General features: G+C 40.2%; 2 protein-coding genes across 10 annotated transcripts in view; both read left to right on the forward strand.

The window, feature by feature from the left end:
• Positions 1–9,626, forward strand: part of BDP1 (BDP1 general transcription factor IIIB subunit) — a 56,700-nt gene extending 47,074 nt beyond the window's left edge. For 7 of the 9 annotated variants that reach the window (XM_082336665.1, XM_082336668.1, XM_082336666.1 and 4 more), the window contains 6 exons: positions 474–663; positions 2,115–2,331; positions 3,212–3,254; positions 5,084–5,378; positions 6,702–6,933; positions 7,305–9,626. In XM_082336665.1, the coding sequence (XP_082192791.1) occupies positions 474–663; positions 2,115–2,331; positions 3,212–3,254; positions 5,084–5,378; positions 6,702–6,933; positions 7,305–7,433 (1,106 nt within the window). In that variant the 3' untranslated portion in view covers positions 7,434–9,626. Of the gene's footprint in view, positions 1–473; positions 664–2,114; positions 2,332–3,211; positions 3,255–5,083; positions 5,379–6,701; positions 6,934–7,304 lie in introns of those variants that run through there. The other 2 variants (XM_082336667.1, XM_082336673.1) reach the window with 2 other exon arrangements.
• A 918-nt stretch (positions 9,627–10,544) lies between these two features.
• Positions 10,545–23,655, forward strand: part of MCCC2 (methylcrotonyl-CoA carboxylase subunit 2) — a gene marked incomplete at its 5' end in the record, with an annotated part of 39,191 nt that continues 26,080 nt past the window's right edge. Inside the window, 6 exons of the mRNA XM_082335425.1 lie at positions 10,545–10,673; positions 15,232–15,298; positions 18,331–18,415; positions 18,672–18,773; positions 19,351–19,478; positions 22,020–22,132. Of these exons, the coding sequence (XP_082191551.1) occupies positions 10,545–10,673; positions 15,232–15,298; positions 18,331–18,415; positions 18,672–18,773; positions 19,351–19,478; positions 22,020–22,132 (624 nt within the window). The remainder of the gene's footprint in view (positions 10,674–15,231; positions 15,299–18,330; positions 18,416–18,671; positions 18,774–19,350; positions 19,479–22,019; positions 22,133–23,655) is intronic.

A 23,655-nucleotide genomic window follows, 5' to 3' on the forward strand; every position in this document is an offset into this window, starting at 1 on the left:
ATACTTCTCGGGTCCTCTTCTGCAAGTCTGCAGTTAGGGGACCCATCCTTGTGTTTACCATCAAAACAGCAGACTCCTGCCACTTAAAGAAGTAACTCTTAATACCTGACAGTTGCAATTAAGGACCATTTGACCACCATTACACAAGTTTAATTAAATGACAAATTGTTCTTTAATGCTAGAACACCCATTTAAAAAGCTCCATCCCTCCTAGGCATTTTTAATAGTCTTCATTCTGAATGGTAATCAGGACTCCACTGCAATGAATAGGCTCCAGGGGGTGACAATGCATATCTCATGTAAGAAGAAAAGAAGCATATTGTCTCAAGAATATCCCCAGTGCCTTTTTCTATGGAGAAATCGGTGCCTAAAATTTAATTACTCAAGGTAGGGAGGGCATGAAGAGAACAGTGCAATTTCAAACTTGAATAATAGATTTTTGTTATTTCTTTATTTCCCTGAAAAAATTATAGTAGTGAATGATGATCATAGATGTCCAGAGGAGGAACAGACATTCATTTTAACATTGGTGGAAATCCCAGCTGACTCAAAAGAGTTTGATGCATCTGCTTTGCTGGAACAAACTTCAGAACCATTACTACCAGCCCCAATACTTATCAGCCCAATAAATGCAAGTGAAACAAACGTGACTGAAGTGGAGAGGTAAGTGCTTTATTTTTGAGCCAAGTGAAACAGTTTTTGTGAACGTTGATTGTTCCCTGAATGCGTATTACAGATTAGAACTTCCCCAAAGAGGAAATGCAAGAGGAAATAATTTTGGCAGACTGGTCAGAGAATTAAGAAAGTGAAAAGGGCTCTAATCAGATTTGAGAGAGATCTCATCAGTGGTTTAGAGTTAGTGTTTTAGTTAGCTGGGGTTTTGGTGTCAACCTTAATTCTGATTTATCCTTTAGAGCAAGTCTTCCTTTCTAGTAGAATTCATTTGTCCAGCCTGAGTCTATATACTTAGAATATAGTCAGATACTTAGAATAAAAAGTAATTGAAATGAAAAATCTAAGCATGTTTGCATTTTTATGGTACTTTAACAGTTTTGTAAAGTAGCTGTTTATTAATTGCTCTTCCAGATTTTTAGCATAGATGGTCTTCTGGAGAACATGATAAACGGTGGACATAAATTCAGATATTCTCTTGAGTTTGTGCCATATTCAAAAGGCAGAAGAGCTGAAAAAGCAAACAAATTAAATGCTCAACAGAATAATAGCTGGTTTGCAGTATTGTGATACAAAGGGTTTGAGTTTCTTTTACAAGGAGTACTCCTTAGTGCAGCGTAACAAAATCGTTATTTCAACATTAGAGTTGAACTAAATCTCCTGGTCAGTTTGGGAGGAAAAAAACTCCAACATCAAAGGAAAAAGACATTCTGAAGAATAGGAAGAATTGCAAAGTTGTAAAAAACCCTATTACCATATTAATGTAAGGCCTCAGGTCATAACTAGAGGTGCGATGCAATTCCACATCATTGTGGACCTTGCACCGTGACATCAGATGTTAATGTCATTCCCTTAGTTATTGAAAGGATACGTCTTTGAGTGAATTTTGGCGGCACAATGAATTTTGGCTACACAATGTAAGAATTCCAACTCCTGTGGAACTACTGAAGATAGACAGAATTGCTGACAGGCAGAGTTAGGGTCCATCTTCTGTCTCACTGTCCCTTACTGCTTTACCCTGTTTCCCTAGTCTCTGCTGCTTCCCTGGATGTCTTGCTGTCTTTTGAGATCTTACTGGGGAGGGGTGGGGGCATGGGGATGAAAATTTAACTATGCATATAAATAATACTGTATTTTAGGATTTTATAGGACTGTTAATCAGTTGTCGTATTTTTACATTTTATGAAAATATCAAGTGGAGTTCAAATAGAACAGCTTCTAAAGTAACTAGATTGAATTATGACTAGAAAAACTCAATTCTCTAACTCAAGATAGCACAGCAAAATGTTTCTTGGTAGTAAATAGTACATTTGAAGTTAATATTGACATTATGCACGAAAGAGTATCACCATAGATCCATTTGTAATTTCCATACGGAAATGTTATACAAGGTAAATTTTGGCTTCTTGTACAGTCATGATAATGATTTTATATATAAACAGCAGTGGATCCTTGACAACTGCAGCTGATGAATTTGCTGCGCCTTTAAACAGCAGTATGGAAACCAAACAACTAGGGAGTGCATCAGTAGAGCCAGTTCCAAATTTACAGACAACTCAAAAAAGGTCAGCTGCTGAGCTTGAAGAGAGTGATTTTCCTCCTGCCAAGAAAACTCTGTCTACTGTTGTAGTGGAAGGTAACTTGGAAACCACTTATAAGGTGAGATGGTAATTTGGTAAGTAAGTCTTTATGCATAGTGTAGGTGCATAACACATAATAGAGCATTTTAATTACGTTTATTGTTTAATGGTGTCACTTGCTTAAAGTGACACCCATAGATTGCTTTTCATTTTGAACTCTACAACAGTTTTTGGGCTGTTGATTTAGTATTAACTTTTTGGAGAATCTTCAGGCTCTCAGGTTTTTTTATTAGCCTTCCTAGTAGGCAGGCTGGTAGTATGTCTTATCTGGTTCATTCACTGCAGCCTTTCTGACAGTGACATGGCAGGAGGCGAAACTCTGGATGTATATTGGATGACTGGCAGACTGTCTAGGTTCACTGAATGATGTTATGATTCCTCATGGTGTCTATTATATGAAGAAGTTGTTAGATATGTTCCAACCATTTTTTTAACATAGCGGGTATTAGTTTAAAAGAACAAGCTGCAAATAAAAACTGGCCAGCATGTTTCCAGCTTCCCTCTGTGCTTTTAGAATAGGACCAAGCTTGTGGCAGTGACTACCATTCATTTTTGTGAGTAGGCTAAGATTGTGTAGTGTGTCTGGGTGAGGGAATGGGTGATAATTCCCCATATGATTCAGAGAGCTTTACTAGGAAGGACTGGGTAACAATCCTCTTCCTTCTTTGACCTCTCATCTTGACATCCTTGTCTTGAGTCATTTGTCATAAGAACACCTTGAAAAGCCTGCTCAGGAAATGAGTTAAGTCATGAATGATACTGTACTGAAGAAGTAGTCTTCTGTATCACTCCTATTCTTAGAACTGTGCACATGGGATATGAGTTTATCAATTTTCATTGTCTCTTCTATATTGAAAGAAATAAGAGAAATAACTTCTTTTTTTCTTTTTTAAATACAGGGTTATTCAATTAAATCCACAAATGCTACAATGATAGCTTCTGGTAGGTAAACTTAAACTCATAAAACAAAGTATAATGAAGGTAAATGCATAATACATCACAGTTTAATACTGGTTGTTGTGCTAAATAGTCCTGTCTGAGGCTATCTGACATAAAGGTAGAAACAAATTTTCCTGGTAATACCCTAATACCACCATTCCATGTTTTCTGCTATAAACTAGATGTGTTGGATTACATAACTGGCTGTTAATTTAATAATGGTTCTACAAACATTGCTGTAGCTAGTCTGTTTGTGAAATTTGGGAGTTTCCTTGGACTAAACATGATACCCTGTCTTAAATATTTCCACCTGTTGGAGAGTGCTAATAACCAAAGGTATTAACTAGTCTTTTAACCATACTATGCCAAAATAATTTTATTTTATTTTGTATTTATCTTTTTAAAAATACATGCACAATTTAACTGTTTGAAAGCTTAATCTGCCTCTGAAGAATGAGAGGGAAGGTAGAATTGCTGACAATGCAGTTTTCAGTGATCTGACCCTGTGAAGGGTTTGGAGAACTACTTTTTGGCCCTGAAACAGACTTTAAAGAGAAATTGTGGAAGCTTAAACAGCTAGATGACTTGAAAGTTCTATGGTATGCTGTAAAAGATGGGGGTGAAAAGGGGGTGGGGGCGTTGTGCTGTAAGACCACACTTGGACCAGCTTTTCCAGCTTTCCCCCATAACATCTGGAAGATCTTACAGACTTTAAAAGTAGGCCAAGAACTTTTAATTCTTAGTGGTGACTTAAAACAAAACAAAACAAAACAAAACAACCACAAAAGACAAAAAAACTGAACAAAAGTTCAGCCCTTCTCTTGTAATGGTGCAAGCCATTTGCAGATGACACCAAGCTGGGTGGAAGTGTTGATCTGCTGGAGGGTAGGAAGGCCCTACAGAGGGACCTGGGCAGGCTGGATCAATTGGCCAAGGTCAACTGTATGAGATTCCACAAGGCTCAGTGCCGGGTCCTGCACTTGGGTCACAACAACCCCAGGCAACGCTACAGGCTTGGGGAGGAGTGGCTGGAGAGCTGCCTGGCAGAAAAGGACCTGGGGGTGTTGGTTGACAGCCGCCTGAACATGAGGCAGCAGTGTGCTCAGGTGGCCAAGAGGGCCAACGGCATGCTGGCTTGTATCAGGAATAGCGTGGCCAGCAGGACCAGGGAGGTGATCGTGCCCCTGTACTCGGCACTGGTGAGGTCGCACCTCGAGTCCTGTGTTCAGTTTTGGGCCCCTCACTACAAGAAGGACATCGAGGTGCTGGAGCATGTCCAAAGAAGGGCAACGAAGTTGGTGAAGGGTCTGGAGCACAAGTGTTATGAGGAGTGGCTGAGGGAACTGGGGTTGTTTAGTTTGGAGAAGAGGAGGCTGAGGGTAGAGGCAGTAAGAGACCTTATTGCTCTCTACAGCTACCTGAAAGGAGGTTGTAGCGAGGTGGGGGTTGGTCTCTTCTCCCAAGTAACACGCAATAGGACAAGAGGAAAGGGCCTAAAGCTGCACCAGGGGAGGTTTAGGTGGGATATTAGGAAAAACTTCTTCCCTGAAAGGGTAGTCGGGCACTGGAACAGGCTGCCCAGGGAAATGGTGCAATCACAGTCCCTGGAAGTATTCAAAAAACGTGTGGAGGTAGTGCCTAGGGACATGGTTTAGAGGTGGACCAGGCAGTTAGGCTAACAGGTTGGACTCAATGATCTTGAGGGTCCTTTCCAACCTTAACGATTCTATTATTCTAAGCCATCTTAACATCACGCACGTCTTTTGGGCTGTTGTGTTATCACTGAAGTTAAGTACCTGAAGTCCTTGAATGACTCTCATCTCCTTTTACAGGGAATCCTTTTCAAAAAATAGAAGCTTCAGCAAAGGACAAAGTACTTACCTCTGTGTTGGTGTCTGAGTCTATGTCACCACTGGCTGAGAGAAGCCAGCTTGAGACTTTGGAGAACTTAGGGAAAGCACCACTTGAGAATTCAGCATCCAAAGAGGAAGAGGAGATGATGTCCAGAGTAACCTCTAACAGAAAAGCAGAAATAAGTGGACAAGGAAAGCAGGGGGATGTGCGTGAATCTGGACAGTTGGAACATACTGGAAGCCTAGCATCATCTTCAAAAACTCCATTACTCAGGTATTTATGCAACAATGTTTTGTCAGCCTTCTCTGTAAAAAAGACCTTGTTTCCATATTGAGGTTTTTATATCCTTTTTTCACTTAGTATTACAAGAAGGGCAGTACTATTGTTTGTGACCTATATGGCTAAGAGTTACAGTATCTGTCATCTTCAGCAAATTAGAAAGGATTGAACTGTCTGCTTTGAAATTTGAATTATTTTATTCATTAAATGAGCAAATTGACCAAGGGACACTACTGACGTATGTCTATTTAGACACTGACAGATGCCTCTTGTGAGGCAGACATCCGTTGGTGATGATACGGATTTAGGATAATTGTTGTTTTCCTTAGCTTGGTCTAATGTTGTGATATATACACCCATCCACTCGTTTTGATATTTGTCCTTCTGCCAATAAGATTTGTTACTGGTATAGTACTCAGCACACTGGATTTTTAGGACTAACAGAAGATGTGTCATTTCCCCAAAGGAGTTTCAATCTTGACAGCTCTGAGGATATTCCTCTTATTTATCCATCTGACTGTGGATTTTTTTCAGTGTACCTTTCTATAATGTTTAAGTGTTTGAGTTCCTGCTCTCTATTGCTCTTGCGCTCACTTACTTTGATTGTAGTTCTCCACTGGTCTCTTGTGATCCTGTCATTTATTCTTTCATTATGCTTGTGTGAGTACCAAAACCGGTTATTTGTACCTGGGACATCCACAGCAGTTGGGTAGTGATGCATTAACATCAAAATCCTTGCCTTAAAGTTTACGTTCTAAGTTGCAAACTCTTTAACAACATGAAAAGTTGATACTCTCTGTACCTCCCTCATCCCTGTGACTTCCGTAAGTTCACTGGTACTAGGTATGATGCTGTTAATAGGCTGAAACCCTGCAGCAGACAGTCGTCTTTCTGGTGTTTAAGACAGTCTGCTGTGGCCCCATCCTTGGGAATCAGGTTTCTTTTTCCATTGATTACATGAAGTATGCTCTTCTCTGTTTGTTCTTTACGCGTATGTCTCTGTTCCTCTTGGAATTACTTTCTGAACTTCTGGTAGCTCGTTACAGGCTCTGGTTTAGTAGCAAATAGTAAGTTTCTGTTCTCAGGGTTGGAGATTGTCAAGAGTCTTTGTAACTCTTCAAAAAACTCTTGTGCCAGAATATTCAGTAATACAAAAGCCTTTCTCAGAATTAATTTTGGTTTTTTTCTTGGAATTTTCATAGATCTTGGAGGTGTGTGTTTGTTTCCTGTGTACTGAATTGGGCTCCTGTAATACTATTTACATCTTCCTTTTATGGAACAATCCTATGACATCCTGACTGTATTTGTTTTGAACAGGGGTGGAAGAAAACCATTGGGATTTTTATCTTTAATTTGCAAAAAAAGTAGTTCTGAATCTGGAGAAGATACCAAAGGGAATAGAGGCAAGATCCAAAAACCTCGGTTTGTGACTCCAAAGCGAAGTCTAAAAAAACCCACTCCATCCACTAAGGAATCTTGTTCCCTTCCCTCTACAAGCACGTCATGTTCCGTGGAGTATGAGAATGTTGCTGCTGATGCTGCAGTTACGGTATGTGTGTACTTTTGAATGCCCTTGCATTTTTCAGATGTGAAGAACAGTGAATTAGTTGTTTCAGGAGTGGGTATGTGGGTATGTAGTGTTCATGTTTTGAGAGAGATATCTGCTCCAGTGAATAAATCCTGACTTGTGCATGTCTAGGAAACTTATAAGGGAACTAAGGTTTTTTTTTTCTCTGCACATATATCTACTTGTTTCCCATTTTCAGTAAGCTCTTAATTTTTTGCCTGAACTTTCTATCTAAATTGGAAGCTGAAGTGCATATATATATATAAAAAAAAATATATGTATATATACATGCACACACTTACACACAGAAACAGATTGAGACTGTTAAGAGCAGCCTTTCCTTTTTCTGTTAGGTTCCAAGTAACGAGCCGTCTGAGAAGCCACCCCTTTGTGCTAAAGATCAAGAGAAGGAAGAAGAGCCAACCAGAATCTCTGAGTATTTTTTCAGTGACATCTTTATGGAAGTGGATGATTCAGAATAGCAAACTGGCTTTATAAAAACCTGGGATCTGAGAGTATAATGCCACAAGGAAAGAGTATTTTTAAAAAGTTCTGATTTGTTCTGATGTTCGTTATGCCACCCTCACTGTCTGCCAGGCTGTTGTTAACAAATTCCATAAAGATGAAACGGATTGGTTCTGAAGTGACAAATGTTGACATCTAAACCACTACATTGATGTCATTGGACCAGACCAGCAGCTGCTGGCTTATAGTTTCACTTGCTTAGACACTGATAATGGATGCATGACTATCTTCCAGGAAAGTGCAATGAAAAAATGCTTAATCTTGTGACAAGTATCCCTTTCAATTTTAATGCTAAAGCTTGTGGTACTGGTTATACAAGTTCTTTACTTCTTTTTGTGAAGTATGTTATGTTAGTGTGTTAGAAGGAGGAATGAACCTTTTATGTATAGTGTAATCTCTGTAGATCAGGATGCAAATACTGGAAGTAGTATAGTAAATACATAGATACGTTCAGCACTGCAGGTATTTTTATTAGCATCTCCAAATGACGTATTTTTGTAAGAGTTTTTAATTACATAAATTAAAAGATCCTAACCTGAAAAGCCAAATGGGTTTAGTTCCTTGAAAATGTATTGAGAACAACCAGAAAAACACAATTTACTAGAAGATGCTACATAGTGTTATTCTTTGCAGCTGTCCTACTGGAGTGGGAGAAAGAGGTTAATGTTTACTAGTATAAATGTTAATTTCCTTCTAAATTTGAAAATAAGGGGATAGATACCATTTCTTTTCCTTGCTTTTCCGTGTAGGTGTGTGTATCTCTGCTGACTTCCTTGGTGTCCCTTTTGCAAAGTAGCACAAAGAGATTGGATTTAAACCATGACTGTATAATGTGGTTGCTTTGAGGATTTGCTACCTTGAAGCAGCTGAATTTGAATGGTTTTCCTCATGTTGCATGTCTACTTGTACTGTAACTTGCTATAAAATGCTGGTGTAGCTTTAGATTTTAGTCTAATTTTTTACTTGCCTCATCAAGAAGATTGTCTTGATGAGGTAACAAAGTTCATGCAGTCTCAAAGTCAGATGGTCACTGAAAGAGTCAATATTTATTCTGAAACTCCTTATTACACAAAAATGAGTGTGTAGATTTAAGTAGTCTAAATTTTTGTCCTGTTACTTAATACCAGCAGGTACTTTTGCAAAACAAATGATTTATTATGAAGGTGAACCTGATGTTTAAATGGTATTGTTAAGCTCTCAAGAAACTCGTCTTCAGCTTTGGACTGCATAATGATTTACTGGCAAATATTTTCATATAAGTATCTAGTTACTTTTGAAATACTAGATGAAGTTTGAGAATGTTTGCCTTTTCAGAAGTTATTGGCAAGACTTCTGAAGGAGCATTTAAAATTTTGTCAATAAGGAAAAATACACAAAAAAGCTACTGTTACTGCAAATTGCAATGTTGTCAGGCCTCTGTCAATCAAATGTTGCTAGCAGGAGTATCTTCTTGAGGTAAAGTAACTTACTTGAAAGCATACTGCCACCTCCACCTCCCCCCAAAAAAACCAAAACCAATAAAAACCCAACCCCTCCTCCCCACTAGTTTCTGTTCAGACAGTATCTTGTGCTCTGCCTAATCCATTTATTTTGAAATGTTTACCTAAATATTGTCTTACTGTAAACATTATGAAATAATTAATCTATACATAAAGCTACATGTATTGTATATCTTGTAGATATTATTTTATGTATGCAAGTGTTTAGCTCCTGACACATGTGGCATGTTTAAATCACTTGCACTGATAGAGCCTAAAAATAGATTTGTGGGGAGTGGCTATAAAGTAATTGCCCTAAGTACTTTCTGAGGTGATAACTATCCTACATTTAGTTGTGTAGATTTTAGCTTGCATTCATATTACAAGGAAAAAAAACCCCACAACTATTTCATTACTAAGATTTAAGGTGCCTTATCTACCTTGTTAATTGGGGCTACACATTTTTCCCCTGCAGTAAATCCATTGCACTTTGTTAGAGAATTTTTTTTAAAGAACATTTAATTTGAATAGCGATAAGACAACTGTGTGTTCTGTTTTGTGTATGAAAGTTTTATAGTGGCGAAAGATGTAAGAAAAGATCGGTGAAATCTCAATGCCTATTAGTTTAGCATTTTTACAAAGATGTGGCATAAGGCTGCTTTGCTTAGAGTTGTCCGACACCCTGTATAATCACATATAAGCTTTCTGTTTCAAAGAAAGTAGTCATATTCTGTATGTAAATTATGTGAATAAATTATTTTATATTACCTGTGTTTCCGTTTCTTGGAATATCAGCTGCCGTTTTCAAATGCTCGTAGGTATTGTAAGGTAACAAAAGCGTGGGCTAAATGAGTGGCTGAAGTTCTGGCTGCAGCACTGGGTTGCATACAGGCCCGCTGGGATGGTGGTAAGAGACCGAGTACACTTTAAAAGGGGTTTTGTTTTTGTTTTAGAAAAGAGCTTAATTTACTTGGTGTCTGACTTCCCAATGTTCTTCCTCTGTTCAGTACTACGGCCCTGTTTAAAAACAAAGTAAAACTGGAATGCTGGAAAACAGCAAAGCTTTCAACCGAGGAAGCAACTCAAGCAACGAGGTTAGGGTTTTGAAAAAATCGGCCACTGTTACTATAGCAGTTAATGGCAAAACCCCCCGATTTCTAAGAAGGGCAAGGGCTTTTCTGGGTTGCACAAGTATGTAATCCTGTCTGAAAAGTGACGCGTACAAACAAAAATCTTTCAAAAGGGGTTTTTGAGCACTATCTTGCACCCGGGGCCACGGGGACCGAACGGAGCCGGCGCCTGTGGTGTGCCGACGCCGACCTGTAAAGGGAAAGGCTTTCGCATTTTACCGGGTTTAATTCTCAAAGCAACAGCGGTGGGGCTGGCGGGGCCGGCGGCGCCGCACCCATCCCCTGAGGGCCGCCGCTGGGTGCGGGCAAGGACGCGGCGGCCCGGCCCGGCCCGGCCCGGCCCTGTCCCGCCGCCCGGGGCCGCCTCAGGGCCCCGCTCTGCCCATTGGCTGCGGCGGGGGGAGTGGCGGCGGCGGCGGCGGCGGGCCTGGGACGGCCGGCTCGGCTCGGCTCGGCAGCCATGCTGCGGGGCCCGCGGCGGCTGCTGGGCTCCTGGCGGCTGCTGCGCCGCCCGCCCGCCCGCGCCTACCGCGGCGAGGCGGTGGCGGCGGTGGGCTCCCGCCCGGACGCGGGCTCCGCGCTCTACCAGGTAGGCCGGGCCGAGCGGGCCCGGCTCCCTCTGCCCGCCGGGCCGCGGAGGGGAGGCTCCGGCGGGCGGGGGCCGCCTCCCCCTGCGGCGGGGGCTGGGGGCGGGCAGCGGCGCCGAGCCCCGGGGACGCGCGGGAGCCGGGGGTTGGCCTTGCCGCCGCCGGGCCGCGGCGGGACCGTGCCCGGCCCTGGGCGTCCCTCCCGGCCTGCCCCGGCCCGCGCCTCGGCCGCCCTCCGCCTCCGCGCCTTGGTCGTGACAAAGCGGCCGGTTGTCGAGGGGAGCCGCCGCCCGTGGGGCCCGGCCTGCTAGCGGGGCTGCGGGCCCTCGGGCTGCCTGTGCGCCCTGCGCCGGGCCTCCGCTGCCCGGGGCCGCCCGCGGGGGAGCAAAACCGAAGCGGGGAAGCGGGCTCTGAGTGAAAGCACGGCGGTGGCCACCGGATCGGTGGTGGTGTGGTGGCCGCTTGCCACGCCGGTACGCGGTAACCGTGTGAGTCAGCCCCAGGCCACCCTGCGCGCAGGCCGAGTTTTACCGTGCTGCTCCCCCCTTTCCTGTTTCTTAAATGCCAGGTTCTGTTTATTTTATTCAAGCCGCGTGTAAAGGTACCGTGTAAAAAGAACGTGGCTTCGTACCATCGCCTGCCTCATCATAGGTTTTTTGATACTTTCTTAATCAGGATGCCAGCTCTTGCTGCGTTTTCGGTGCTGAAGAGCTGGTCGATACCGTACTAACGAAGTGGAGACAGGGAGTTTGTAGGTGGCTGGAGGTGGTGTCTGATGATTTCAAAGTCGGAAATTTTCTTGTGTTTGCAAATTCATTCCCGAGTTGAAGACAGGTGAAACAGTTTTACAAAGTCATGGGCATGCCTCCAGAAAACAAGATAACCAGCAGAAAGAATCATCTGAGGAGGAGGAGGGATAGGTGCAATTCCCGTTGCCTTTACAAAGAGAACAGTACTTATATCTGGTGTAAATAGTTGTATGTTTAATGGGGCATTATTAAAGTCATCGTATTCAAGATAAAAATCATGGAAAAGCATCGTTTTGGATGTGGATCAAAACTAGTAGGAGGGCATGCATTTGTTTTCAAATTTGTTCCAAGTAAAATGTCAAACAGCAAGTGAAGCAACAACATGTATTCTTATTGAAATATTTCCTTTGGTTCTGTGTTTCGTTTTGCAGAAACTAAATTTTGGGACCGGAGTTAGGTGACTGAAACTTCTGTGAAATTGCAGTATGCATATATATATACACATGCACATACAAAGCTTGTGTATATGAAGTGTGTATGTATGTCTGTATGCATATTCATATTTTGCATACCATAAAAAGTAATATTTTTAATAAATGTGTTTACTCAGCTAAGCTGTCACTGGATTTGCATTTGTGTGTGTGTACCTTTCGATCTCAAAAGAAAAGCAAGGCTTGGTAACTTCTGTAGGACACATTTTTTACCTTTTTTTCAATATTCATGTATTTTGGCAGCAATTTCCAATGGGATATCAAGACAGGAAAAGTTTGCCTAACTATGCTAGGCAAGCCCACTTACTTGGATACATCTGGTACGTCATTCAAGCAGTAAAATAGCTAATAGTGTTAGTATTTGGTAGAAATAATTTATAGAGCACCGTAAATGCATGTAGTGCTTTACAGACGCAAAGAGCTGAGGTCCCTGCTGTGAGGCACTTAACCATCTGAAATAAAAGTAATACAGGGAATAACAGTGCAAACACAAGAAGGTCTTGCGATTTGTGATGAAGGTCTTGCCTCCCTTAGCTTATGTTTGCCTTTCTGGCTGTGAATTCAGCTAGACAGGCTGGCCTTCGTAATGTAAACTGTCTTTCAAACCCGACAGGTAAAAATGTAATTTAAAAATGAGTAAGTCTAAATTCTGGAAAATAAAGGAAAATCTGTGTAAAGATTCCAAGGATTAGCTCTTGCAGCCACTTTGCTTGTGTAGCAGTAATTCAGTTAGCTCATGCAATAACTGTAGGATTAGTCTGTTGGTTTTGCCTCTTGGTTTTGCTTTAACGTTCGTAGAGGCCCTCATATTAACAGCAGAATTTTATAGAACTTACTGGTGCGAGGGCCTGTTTCCAGAAAGATCTTGCGTCACTTCACTCCCTTTTTGTCATTAATTAATGAAGAGCCCACAGATATATGGTAGAACTAGCATGTTTGGTTCTGAGAGGAGCCTTCTCTGTGTGCATTCAAAACATTTCAAAGCATCTTTACTTTTCCTTTGTAAAGTATAATGATGTTGTGTTCTGGTTAAAAGCATGAAAGATAAGGATAGAAATTAAGTGAATTTAAGCAACTCAGATATTTGAGTACAGTATTTTTTATAGAGGATCTATAAAGTCCTTTCAGAATTTTTCACGTAGAGTAGCTAAAGTCGCTACAGTGAGGAGTTAATTCAGAATCTAATGAATATGCGTATGATTGTGTTTGCTGTGCCCCTTTTAATTCCCTCTGCCATTTTTAGCCGCTTTTTTTTCCTATGTTAAAGGTGAGTTTTTAAGCTCAGTACGGTGTGCAAAAGGTGAGCGTATTTAGAGAAAACAGCCTGACTGAACACGGAGAAGTGGGGAAAATACTTTATATGTAATGCTGCAAAATGAGCCAGACGGACAAGCCAAACACTCACACATACAATAAAATTGGGTGATGTGACAACTTCACGTTTTTAAGAGAGTGGAATTACAATGGCTGTTCTACAGATTTTTCACAGGGAAAAAAATTAACTTGTAAACAGAGTCTTCTGGAAAGGATTAAAAGCAGGTTTTGTTTTCTTCAGTGCTGCACGTAGTTGTGTAGCTGCAGTTACTGTCCATGGTCTCTCCTCGGAGCAGCGGAGTCAAATTAACAAGACGTGGCTTGTTTTGTTCTTGGTTTTTGGGATGGTGTGACAGTGGTAAGACTGCCAGTAGGTCATTGCAGTGTGATTTCACAGGTTAGGAAAAAAAACCAGTTGTAGAGGCAGATGTTGGAGCTGTGCTGTGGACGGGGCAGGGAGAGGGAGAATTAAAGTGTCAAAAGAAATGGACTGAAAAGGGAGTAATGTGGTGGACATACTGATATAGCCTTGCAAGGGAGGGGGGAGATGCAGAAGTCTGGTGACCTCCCGTGTCCTCGGTAGTCAGGGGGCTGCAGGGTGGCACCACACATCAGAGAGATTTCGTTAGCTGAGGCTGGGATCTTGAGATGCGTTAGGTGTTGGCTGGCGATGGGGTGGTACAAAATTCGTACAAGTGCAGGCTGTGGGCCGTATCGCAGATGGCACGTCGTTACAACATGGGGAGTCATTCCCAAGGGTCAGCAGAGGCTCCGGAGTTGGGCTTAGTGTTTCAGTATGTCACCTTGCGGGACGACCTCTAAATGCTGACCTTATGTATTAACTGTGTATATGAGCTGATAAAATTGCTAAGGCCTGTTGTCATCTGGTATGTTTTTACCTTTCAATAGAGTATTTTTAATCTATTTGTAGCGATTACAAAGGGGGAGAAATGCGTTCTTTTGAAAGTCTTAGTATGCAGCTAAAACAGTTTGAATGTGAGGTGCCTGTAGACGTGTTTTTATTTTCTTCCTGCTTTGCATCTTGGTGTCTTTCAGTGACTAAGACAGAGCTGAACAAACTTAACTGCAACACTTGTTGCTTCTAGGGGAAACCTTAATTCTGAGTGTCCAAGTCTGAATATAGAGTCACCAGCTTGTTTTTTATGTCAAAGTAGACTCTCTAATGAGAATTAGACAAGACAGTATGATTTTTTTTTTTTTTTTTTTAATTAAATGCAGCAGTTATTATGTTCCTTTATTGCAGGTACAGTTTTCAAAGAGGTAACATAGCTCTTAATATGTCTGGAAAAAAATGAGTTAAGCTTGACTAATACCTTTTAATTCCTAAGAAATGGTAAAAAACTGCTGTAATGAGCACACAGGGTTTTGGATAATTCTGATAGAAGTAGTGAGCTCAGTACTGGATCACTCATATTCAAAACTAAGAGTCTTTGTTTTTCTAAGAGGGATATTGTCAAGAAGACCAGACTTTTTGTTTTTTAAAAGCTTCATTTCATCTTTACATTCTACCTAAACAACAAGAATGTAAAAAGTGTTTACCAAATTCAGTTTGGTCTAGGTCATTAATCTTCTGGTACAAGAGACATAGCAGCACTTAATTTGAATCCTCGTGATGTTTTTTACAAAATTAGATTAAAAAGGCAAACAAACCTGCAACAAAAAATTAACAAAACCTGGAAAATAGCACTTCAACTCTGTAATGACTAATTCTATTTTTGTTTATTAAATTTGGAACTAGTCTCTTACAATCCTAATGCACTCAAACATTTTCATGAAGCATGTTTATTAAATTATTTGGGATGCTTGAGGAAAGCCAGTACATAGGTAGAAATGTTATTACTTCAAAAACAATACAGAGCCAGTATTTAATAAGGTAAAATGAAATTTGGAAGAGAAATAAATCTTGTACTTTCTGTGTTTGTTTATTAAAAAATAATACTGTCACTCGTGGTTAAACTTAAAATGCTGTTTTGTTCCCCACTTAGGAAAACTATGAACGAATGAAAGCACTGGTAACCGAACTCCAAGAGCAAGCAGAAAAAATCAGATTAGGTAAGCATGGTAGTCTAGATTTTAGAACACTTGTTTAATTTGGTCTAAAACCCAGTTTTGTTCTTTGGATTTTTTTCCCCATAGGCTGTACATTCATTAATCCATTCATTCAGATACAACATATTTGCTGGATTATTGTAGTCATGCTGAAATTTTAGTTCATCTGTTTAAATCTAGATTTACTGTCTTGTCATTTGAAAATCTTAAAAGGTTTACGTCCAAGCTAACTTGGTTCAAAATTTAGGACTTTTTTTAAGTAACTCAGGCTAGCTAAGAAAAACGCCCATGCCATTAGCACTTCTTTGTTTACCACAGTATCTAGTGTCTTAACACATTTTTTTGTTTGCCAGTTGAATATCAGAGCAATATGCTAATGCAAGCGTATCTATAAATTACTGGAAGCAGACATAAATGAAAGCAAGGCTGATTTAGTCAAACAGAAGATTACATTCTTTGCCAGAGAGGCAAAAAGTAAGCAAGTAGATAGTGAAAACTGGATATTTAGAGTCGGTTAATTTTTAATCAGTTAAGATCTTAGTAATCATTGGAATGTATGCTTCTAATAGCAAGATTTTTAAAAATAGATTGGATTATTAAAAAAAGGCTTTTACTGATAAACTTTCCACTTCACCTGCTTCCTTGCTTCATTCACTGCTGCCTGCTTTTATAACAGATTGGTTTGGCAAATGTGCTTCTGTTCGAGTTGCATGTTAGTCTCTTCACGTGCAAAGCGGATTTTCAAAGATCCTAGCTGTAGTTGTGCTGGCAAACAAAAGCAAGTCTGTAATAGTTTAAAAGATTGAAATCTGTGTTTCATCTTCTTGACTTGTATGACTACCTGAATTAATTACAGTTGGCTATAATTAATGGGGACGATAAAACGAAAATGGTTTATAAATGCTTAACTGTGCTGCCAGAGGTTGAGCATGCAGCTTTAATTCTCCCTTTCTTGTGTCCGTCATGATACTGTTTGTCTCTTCATATACTGTTTCTTATATAATCCAATTTCTTTTACAGCTTTGGAATGGAGCACAGTTAAGATTTTCTGCTTAGTGTTTGTTCTTGCTTGCTGTGAAACAAAGCTCTGGGAATTCCTGAGGAGATGCTGAAACCCATGGACTACCTCTGTCTTTTATGGGTGCAGAGACTGTTCAGCAATTCCCTATGTGGCTCATGAACTAATGATCACGGCCTTCTTCGCTGCTGCACGTTTTCCTGTTCTTGCCTGTTACATGATGACAGGACAAGAACATGGCCCTCATCTTTCCTCCGTCTCAGGGAGCTCTACCAGGATGTTAATACAGCATTTTGAGTGACATCGATTGAGATTGTTTTGGCTGTCGTTTAAGTATATGAGAAGAATTAGGTACTTATGTTGAATACTTTTGAAGGATAAGTGCAATATCTTTTTCTTTGTAAGAGCTGTCTGTCAGAGGATGAGCTTTTGCTAGATGTCTTTGTAATGAATGCTTTCATTCTTTATCTGTTACTTCAGCGGGTACGGCTTTTGTGAACCAATATCCCATTCTGCTGAGTAATCCCCAGCTGTGTAACAGGAACATGGTCCCTGCCCTGAAGAATTTACAGGCTATGATAAGTTACAAGAGATGGATTTCTGACAACAAGCACAAGAAGCAACTGAGATACTTTTAGTCTCCATGACTGGCAGGAATCATAGCACATCAGCAGTCACAGTGAAGTTTTTACAGACATTACTGTAAAGGAGAAATTAAAGAAGGGATTTCAAATTAAATGCCTCCGAGTTTGTTTCATTGTCAGGGACGCTGCTTCTCACAGTCTACAGAATAGAGGCTAGCATAGGGTAGAGCAGACATCTCGATCTTGGAAGAGAAAAGCTCAACAGAATGATTGTGGGGCCTGGAGGGCAACCATTTAGGATTAGTGCATGAAGAAGGGGAGTCCACAGAGATGACAAAAATCACAGGATGGAAAATTATTTTTGCAGCATCACTCTAGGTGTAAATGAGAAAGGCAAGGTGGAGGTCAGAGAAAATGTTGTAGTTATGATGTGGGATGTTGAGAACTTGGATGAGAGTATTAGCTCTGTGGGAGGATATGAGAGGCTGTATCTTAAGAAAGAGAAAGAATTTACAAGGTTTAGACTTAGGCTGGATATACAGATCTAATGAACAGTCTGATTCAGAAATAAATCGTGGGCTTTCTGGCATGCCTAACAGGTAGGAAATCATGTGCATAGTGATCAAGGAGGGAGGTAAGAGAAAGGGCTTGAAAGGTAGGCTTAAAAGCTCTGTTTCAGTGATGCTTAGCTGACAAAGAAATCTTGAAGTATCAGGAGAAATGTTAGCAAAATAGCACCTTCTTTGTTTTGGATGGGGGAGACAATTTTAGAGTGATGAGGTGGATCAGTGATCTGTCCACACAGACAATGTTTGTATAAGCTGTTGTTATAAAGAGGCTGAGGTGTGTCAACAGATCTTAAGTATCGAATGACATAAAGCTCTGGAGAGCAAAAGATGTGATTTAGGATGACCTCGCGTAAAGGGTTGAAATGAAGCAAAGATAAACTTGATATTAAATGCTGTGTGTCTGAACTCTGGTTACAGTTTTGGAGTGATCAAAGGAAATGAATCCAGATTGTGTTGGGTCTTTCAAGATTGGATTCAGCATGGCTATTTTGAACCAATTTGGGGGAATAGTGTTTTTGTAGTTCTTAGTGCTGTGTTTTTGTCCGTGTGTTTGGTGTTTTCAACCTTTCTGTTCCTTGCTAAGCAGTGGGGTAAAGTTTCAGACAACTGTGTTTATTGAAATTTTTACCTCAAGACTAACTATAAAAAATGAGGGGGGAAATGGAGTAGATTCTGAAAAGCAAGCATTTTTATCAATACCTTAAATCTGTTTGAAGTGAAAACCATTATGTATTAAATTCATTATTAAGGTCCACACTTCAAAAACTGGGAACTCATCAGTGCTTCCATTCTAAGTTTTAATATAAGTGGTGATTTATCTATCTGTGTCCATAGGAAATCTAACAATTTACTGTTGTGTCACAGGAGGTGGAGAAAAAGCTCGTAAGCTTCACACATCAAGAGGAAAGCTGTTACCCAGAGAGAGAATTGACAGGCTTATTGATCCCGGGTAGGTACTTTCTGCTTTTTAAAAACACTTCAGGTTCTCTTTTGTGGGTAAGTACCGCAACAGGCTTGTTTTCTCTTTAGTTTCCGTAAACGCTGGGAAATAACACAGTTGAAATTTTACAGAAGTGTTCTTTGCAATACTCATCTCTTCTAAAAAAAAAAAATATCATTTTTAAAAATTGAACCTTTTAAGTGAGATTCAGTGGCAAATATGGCCAATTCCTTTTTAAAATTGTGTTACATTTGTCATTATTCAGGTCTCCATTCTTGGAGTTCTCCCAGTTTGCAGGTTATCAGTTGTATGGTAATGAAGAGGTACCAGCAGGAGGCATTATCACCGGCATTGGACGAGTATCTGGGTGAGAGATACCAGTGATCTACATTATTGATGATATGAAAAGGAAGAAGGTATAATTTTGTTTAGTTTCCAGTATTAAGCTATTAGCATTTTTAGTGTTTTGTTTCTGACACCCAAAAAATCAACAAAGTTTGTATCTTAATTTGTTCAGTCTTAGCTAAAAGGGAGTGATTTTGTGGAGTTTTTTTAGTTAGCATATCCCATATTACAGCAGAACACACATAGAGTTTCTGGTGTTCAATGAAGGAAAGAGATTAGTGCATCAATAAGGCAATTTTCAAAAAATAGGGCAGTATTCTAGGCTAAGAAGTTTTGTTCACTAAAAGTACCTCCAAGACTATTGTTGAAATTAAGTATGAGGCTATACAGCATTATTTTAGGGAGTTAAGGGACTGTGAAACAGAATGTCATAGTGCTGAGACTGCTGTTACAATGTGCATTTGAGGGAATGCGGGTGAGGAGGGCTCTTTTTGAGCATCAGGGCTTCAAGACCACTTGGCATGTTGCAGTTCTTAACCAACATACATAGTTATTTATTAGAAATATTTTTCTCTCTCATAAACTTGTTTTATTTTTAGGGTGGAATGCTTGATTGTTGCTAATGATGCAACTGTCAAAGGTGGTACCTATTATCCCATCACTGTTAAGAAACATTTACGTGCTCAAGAAATCGCAATGCAAAATCATCTCCCTTGCCTATATTTGGGTAAGTCCCATTGCAGAAATAGAAAACGTCCTTTCTTAAGGGCAGCTCAGGATCTCTAGATAAGACACTATTACTTAAAGTAAATGTTGTTGAGACTGGTGTGTCCCCAGACTTGACTAACCAGGTATGTATTTTAGACGCACACGTTCAAATCTGTTTTCATCAATACTGTTACCTCTACAGATTGGTGGCAAATCTTAACTGGAGGGTACCCATAGCTTCTCAGCAGTATCTTCTGCACTGCTGTAGGGCTGGGTTTGTAAGATACAGATATAATTATGCCACTGTATCACTGCTTTCTTACTGCTTTCCCTTCTGTCATGCTTGAGCAATCTATCCTGTAGTCTCATCCAGTCTTAGTTCAAATTGCAGTTTAAAAAAAAAAAGTTACTTTGCCTTTTGGTGGAGCATGTAGCTGTATGAGAGAACATACCAAAGAAATAAAAAAAGTCTCAGTGCCAAAAGTGTCAGTAATAGTTTGGATCAACAGATTTTTACAATTTAGGATGAATTTTACTGAAGCAGAAATGTCATTGGATATTATTTTGCATTTTGAGTTTAGTCTATCAGTCTAATCAGTATTTAGCCAAACCTCCATTTAAGTTTTACTTATTTGTACTTCTATTTAAGATTAAGATCAGAGTGTCAAATGTCTTTAGTATATTACGGGTAGTATTTTCTTAGCCTGATTTGGTACAAATACAAGAGCTTCTGCCAATGTCTGTCTTTCAGTCTCAATTCCCAATCCAGTAACTTTAGAACCCATTACCCAATTTCAGCCAAATTTGACAGATTTAAGAGAGTGTGTATTCCTATGAATTTTGTGTAAGTCAGCATCAGAGGAGAAAGACCCTCCTCTGCCTCTGTTTAAAAAACAGGGTGGGTTAGTCCTTGTCTGTTCTGCTTGGCTTAGCAGTTTACATAGCAGCTGAGAGGCATTAATTGGTTTGCCAGTCGCGATGCTTGTACTAGTTAACTCTTTAACATATATGTAGGTCCTGGCCAGTGTAGTGTTTGTAACTTCTTGCTCTGCTGGTAGGCCAAACATGCAAAGAATACTGAGAGAAGGATTAGGAGAAATGTGAACTTGAAAGTATTGATGGGGTGGATACAGGGACAGCATGGGTGGGGACTGTGGGATTGTCATACTGCAATAGGAAGAGTCTTGGAGGCAAGGGGAGGGCTGAATTTTGTCTTAGTCATAAAAACCAGAAGAAACTTAACTTTGCTTCTTGCAAAACAACTGTATGATTGTTTAGTCTGAATTATCATTAAGTTCTATCTGTTCAGACAACTCTTATTTTTTTAGTGAGCAATTATGTGTGATTCTACCGTTTTAACATTTTACGGAATGAGGAACTGTGGGACATAGATATGCCTTTGAAACAAAAGTTTTCATTTTTTTACTCCACCTTTAAGATGTATAGTCCCTGTATATATACTGCTCGTAATTCAAACCTGGTGAATTATTCTACCTTTGCAATTTCTGTACCTGGGCTTGTTTCAGTTCATTTCAGTTGTGTGATCAAGAGGGAGTGCTTTGTAGTCAGCCAGCACTTTGCAGGCCATGCAATTTTCATGCCATTTGAAGTGCCTTTTCCCTCAGTGGTAGCTGCCTAGATGTTAAGTCTCTGATGTGGACGCCAGGTGCCGTTTGTCACTGAGTCAGTCACTGCTATGGGCATTTTCTTTTGTATTCAGCAATGGCCCATTTCACAACACTGGTATGTTGACCAGGTTGGAGTTTGTCTAGTTGCTGGAATTGATGCTGGTTTGGGAGAGCGGTTCTGCAAGGGCAGGTGAAAGAATTAAAACCCTGCTTCACGGTAAAGCTGAATGTAGGGCATTACTGGCTGCAGTCATACAACATGAGAATGTGCATGTGGTCTGTTGCTCGTAGGTAAAAATTAATTACCAGGAGCCAGAGTTCTCAGAGATGCTTGGCCTCCCTGTGCATTTCCTTCTAGTCTTCTATCCTTCTTTGAAGTCTTATGACATGTATTTTCATTATTTGTGAGTGGAGAGGTGGCTGCAGTTGGAGACCTGTAAGCTGGAGGGCACAGCATGAGGCAATGGCACATAATAAATGAAGGTTCTTAAAGACAGTATGAGGTCTTGGTATGTCTGTATAATCAGGGTATGAAGGTACACGTGCTATACCTTTTGAACTCAGTGGTTAGTCTGGAACTTGTGACAGAATTGCAGTAGACTAATTGAGTTAAAATTGTACATTGAAAGTGTTCTTAGTTTAAATGTTCTGTATTAAGATGAATTTATAAGTTTGTATAGGGAGTATCTCTAAGCATATCTGAATTTATCTTCCATTGGAATGATGGGGATGGATGTTATTTGGGGGGGGAGGGTGTTACTATTTTTCTTTTTTTTTTTTCAAAGAAGAATATCCTAATATACCTAGATTCATGGAAATACATATAGTGTTAGTAATTGCTGTGTATTTTAAGTAATGTGTGGATACTTTACCAACAACTTAAGTATATAACACTGTTCAAAGACATGTTACTGTATTTTCATTCACTCTAGTTGATTCAGGAGGAGCAAATTTACCTCGGCAAGCAGAAGTATTTCCAGATCGAGATCATTTTGGCCGTATTTTCTATAATCAAGCAGTCATGTCTTCACAAGGAATTCCACAGGTAGTTTGCTTTTACTTAAGAATGAAATGTACTAATCAGTTTTTAAGTTTGCTGCCTTTATCTGGTTTCAAGGCTTGTACCCATGCTTTGTTTTTGACAGCACTGTGTTGTGCTGACCTGATGGCCCAGTCTGGGGATTGGAAGCACGGTAAACACAGTAACTGTCCGCAGAAAGTCGTTATAGGTTCAAAGAAGCTGTCTTCTTTCTTGGCCTTAGTGTTAATGACATGACCTACCTGATCCTTTCTTGGAGTGGGAGAAAAAGGGACTTGATAATATGGTATGTAGGGCCATGTGAGGAAGCACTAGGAAATGTCTTGGAACAGTTGATTATTCTGTATCAACACTGTAAAGGTGAGGATCCCTTTGATGATGGCTAGTAAATGAGGCATACTTTCTACTAACAGGAGTATGCGTATATTTATATATCCATTTTATATGCTGATGTGCTGTATGATAAAACTGCCCTAATAATGAGGTTATTTTCTAATGTATTAATGATGCATAGAATTACTGTTAGTCACAGTTCCTGAATTTAGAAGTGGTTTTGTGTCATGGGTATTTCAGGAGTGCGTTGGGGTCAGTTTTTTGACGCAGGTGGCATTGTAGGGGAGGTGCACTTCTGGATCTGTTACTCATGAAGAATGTAGAACTGTTTGAGGATGTGATTGCTGATGGCAGCCTTGGCTGCAGTGAAGGCGGAGGGCAGAGTATAAGGTCCCGATGGAGGTGAGTAAGGCAGGTAGCAGGATGAAGACCCTGGACTTCAGGAGAGTAGTCTTGGGCTTGCTAAGGGAATTGTCAGCAGGGACCTGTGAGGCCGCCAGGGAGGACAGAGGAGTCCATGGTCTTTGAAGATAACGTTCTCCAAATAAAAGAATGCTCCAGGAAAGCAGATGACCAGTTCATTCCTACAGAGCTGCGGTCTAGTCAACTCCCAGCCCCTTTATTTGGTTGTGTATCCCTCTCATATATCTGCCTCTTACTCCCCTTTGCAGGCCAAAGAATTCAAGCTTACTTTTAGCTGTTCTTACTACAGAAAGTGTTCCATACCTTTGATGGTCCTAGTTTATCTTCTGTAAACCTTTTCCCAGGTCTTGTTATATCTTTTTTGAGATGAAGGAGCCAGACTGCACTACTCAATGTGTCAGCTAATGATGGAGAGATATATATAATAGCATAATGATATACACTATTCTCTTTTCTATTCCTTTGCCAGTAGTTCCTTACATCTTTGATTTTTTTTTTTTTTTTTTTTAACTGTTGACCAGTGAGCTGTGTTTTCACTGAATTATCCTAATTTCAAGAGCCTGCTCCTAGGTGTAGTTGTCAATTTGATGCCCTATCACTTTATATTGGCTGGATGAAAGAAGGTGAAGGAAATTTTCAGGGTATTGCACCTGAGAAGAGAAATTGTTTTAGAACATTAGGCTTAGAAATAGGTGTTGGAATCTCAAGCAGAGTAAATGTTTAGCTAACTTGCTGTTTCATCTTAGTACTGTCATGGAAATATTTCACCACCA

This window comes from Platalea leucorodia, assembly GCF_965183815.1.
Source record: "Platalea leucorodia genome assembly, chromosome: Z".
Taxonomy (NCBI): Eukaryota; Metazoa; Chordata; class Aves; order Pelecaniformes; family Threskiornithidae; genus Platalea; species Platalea leucorodia.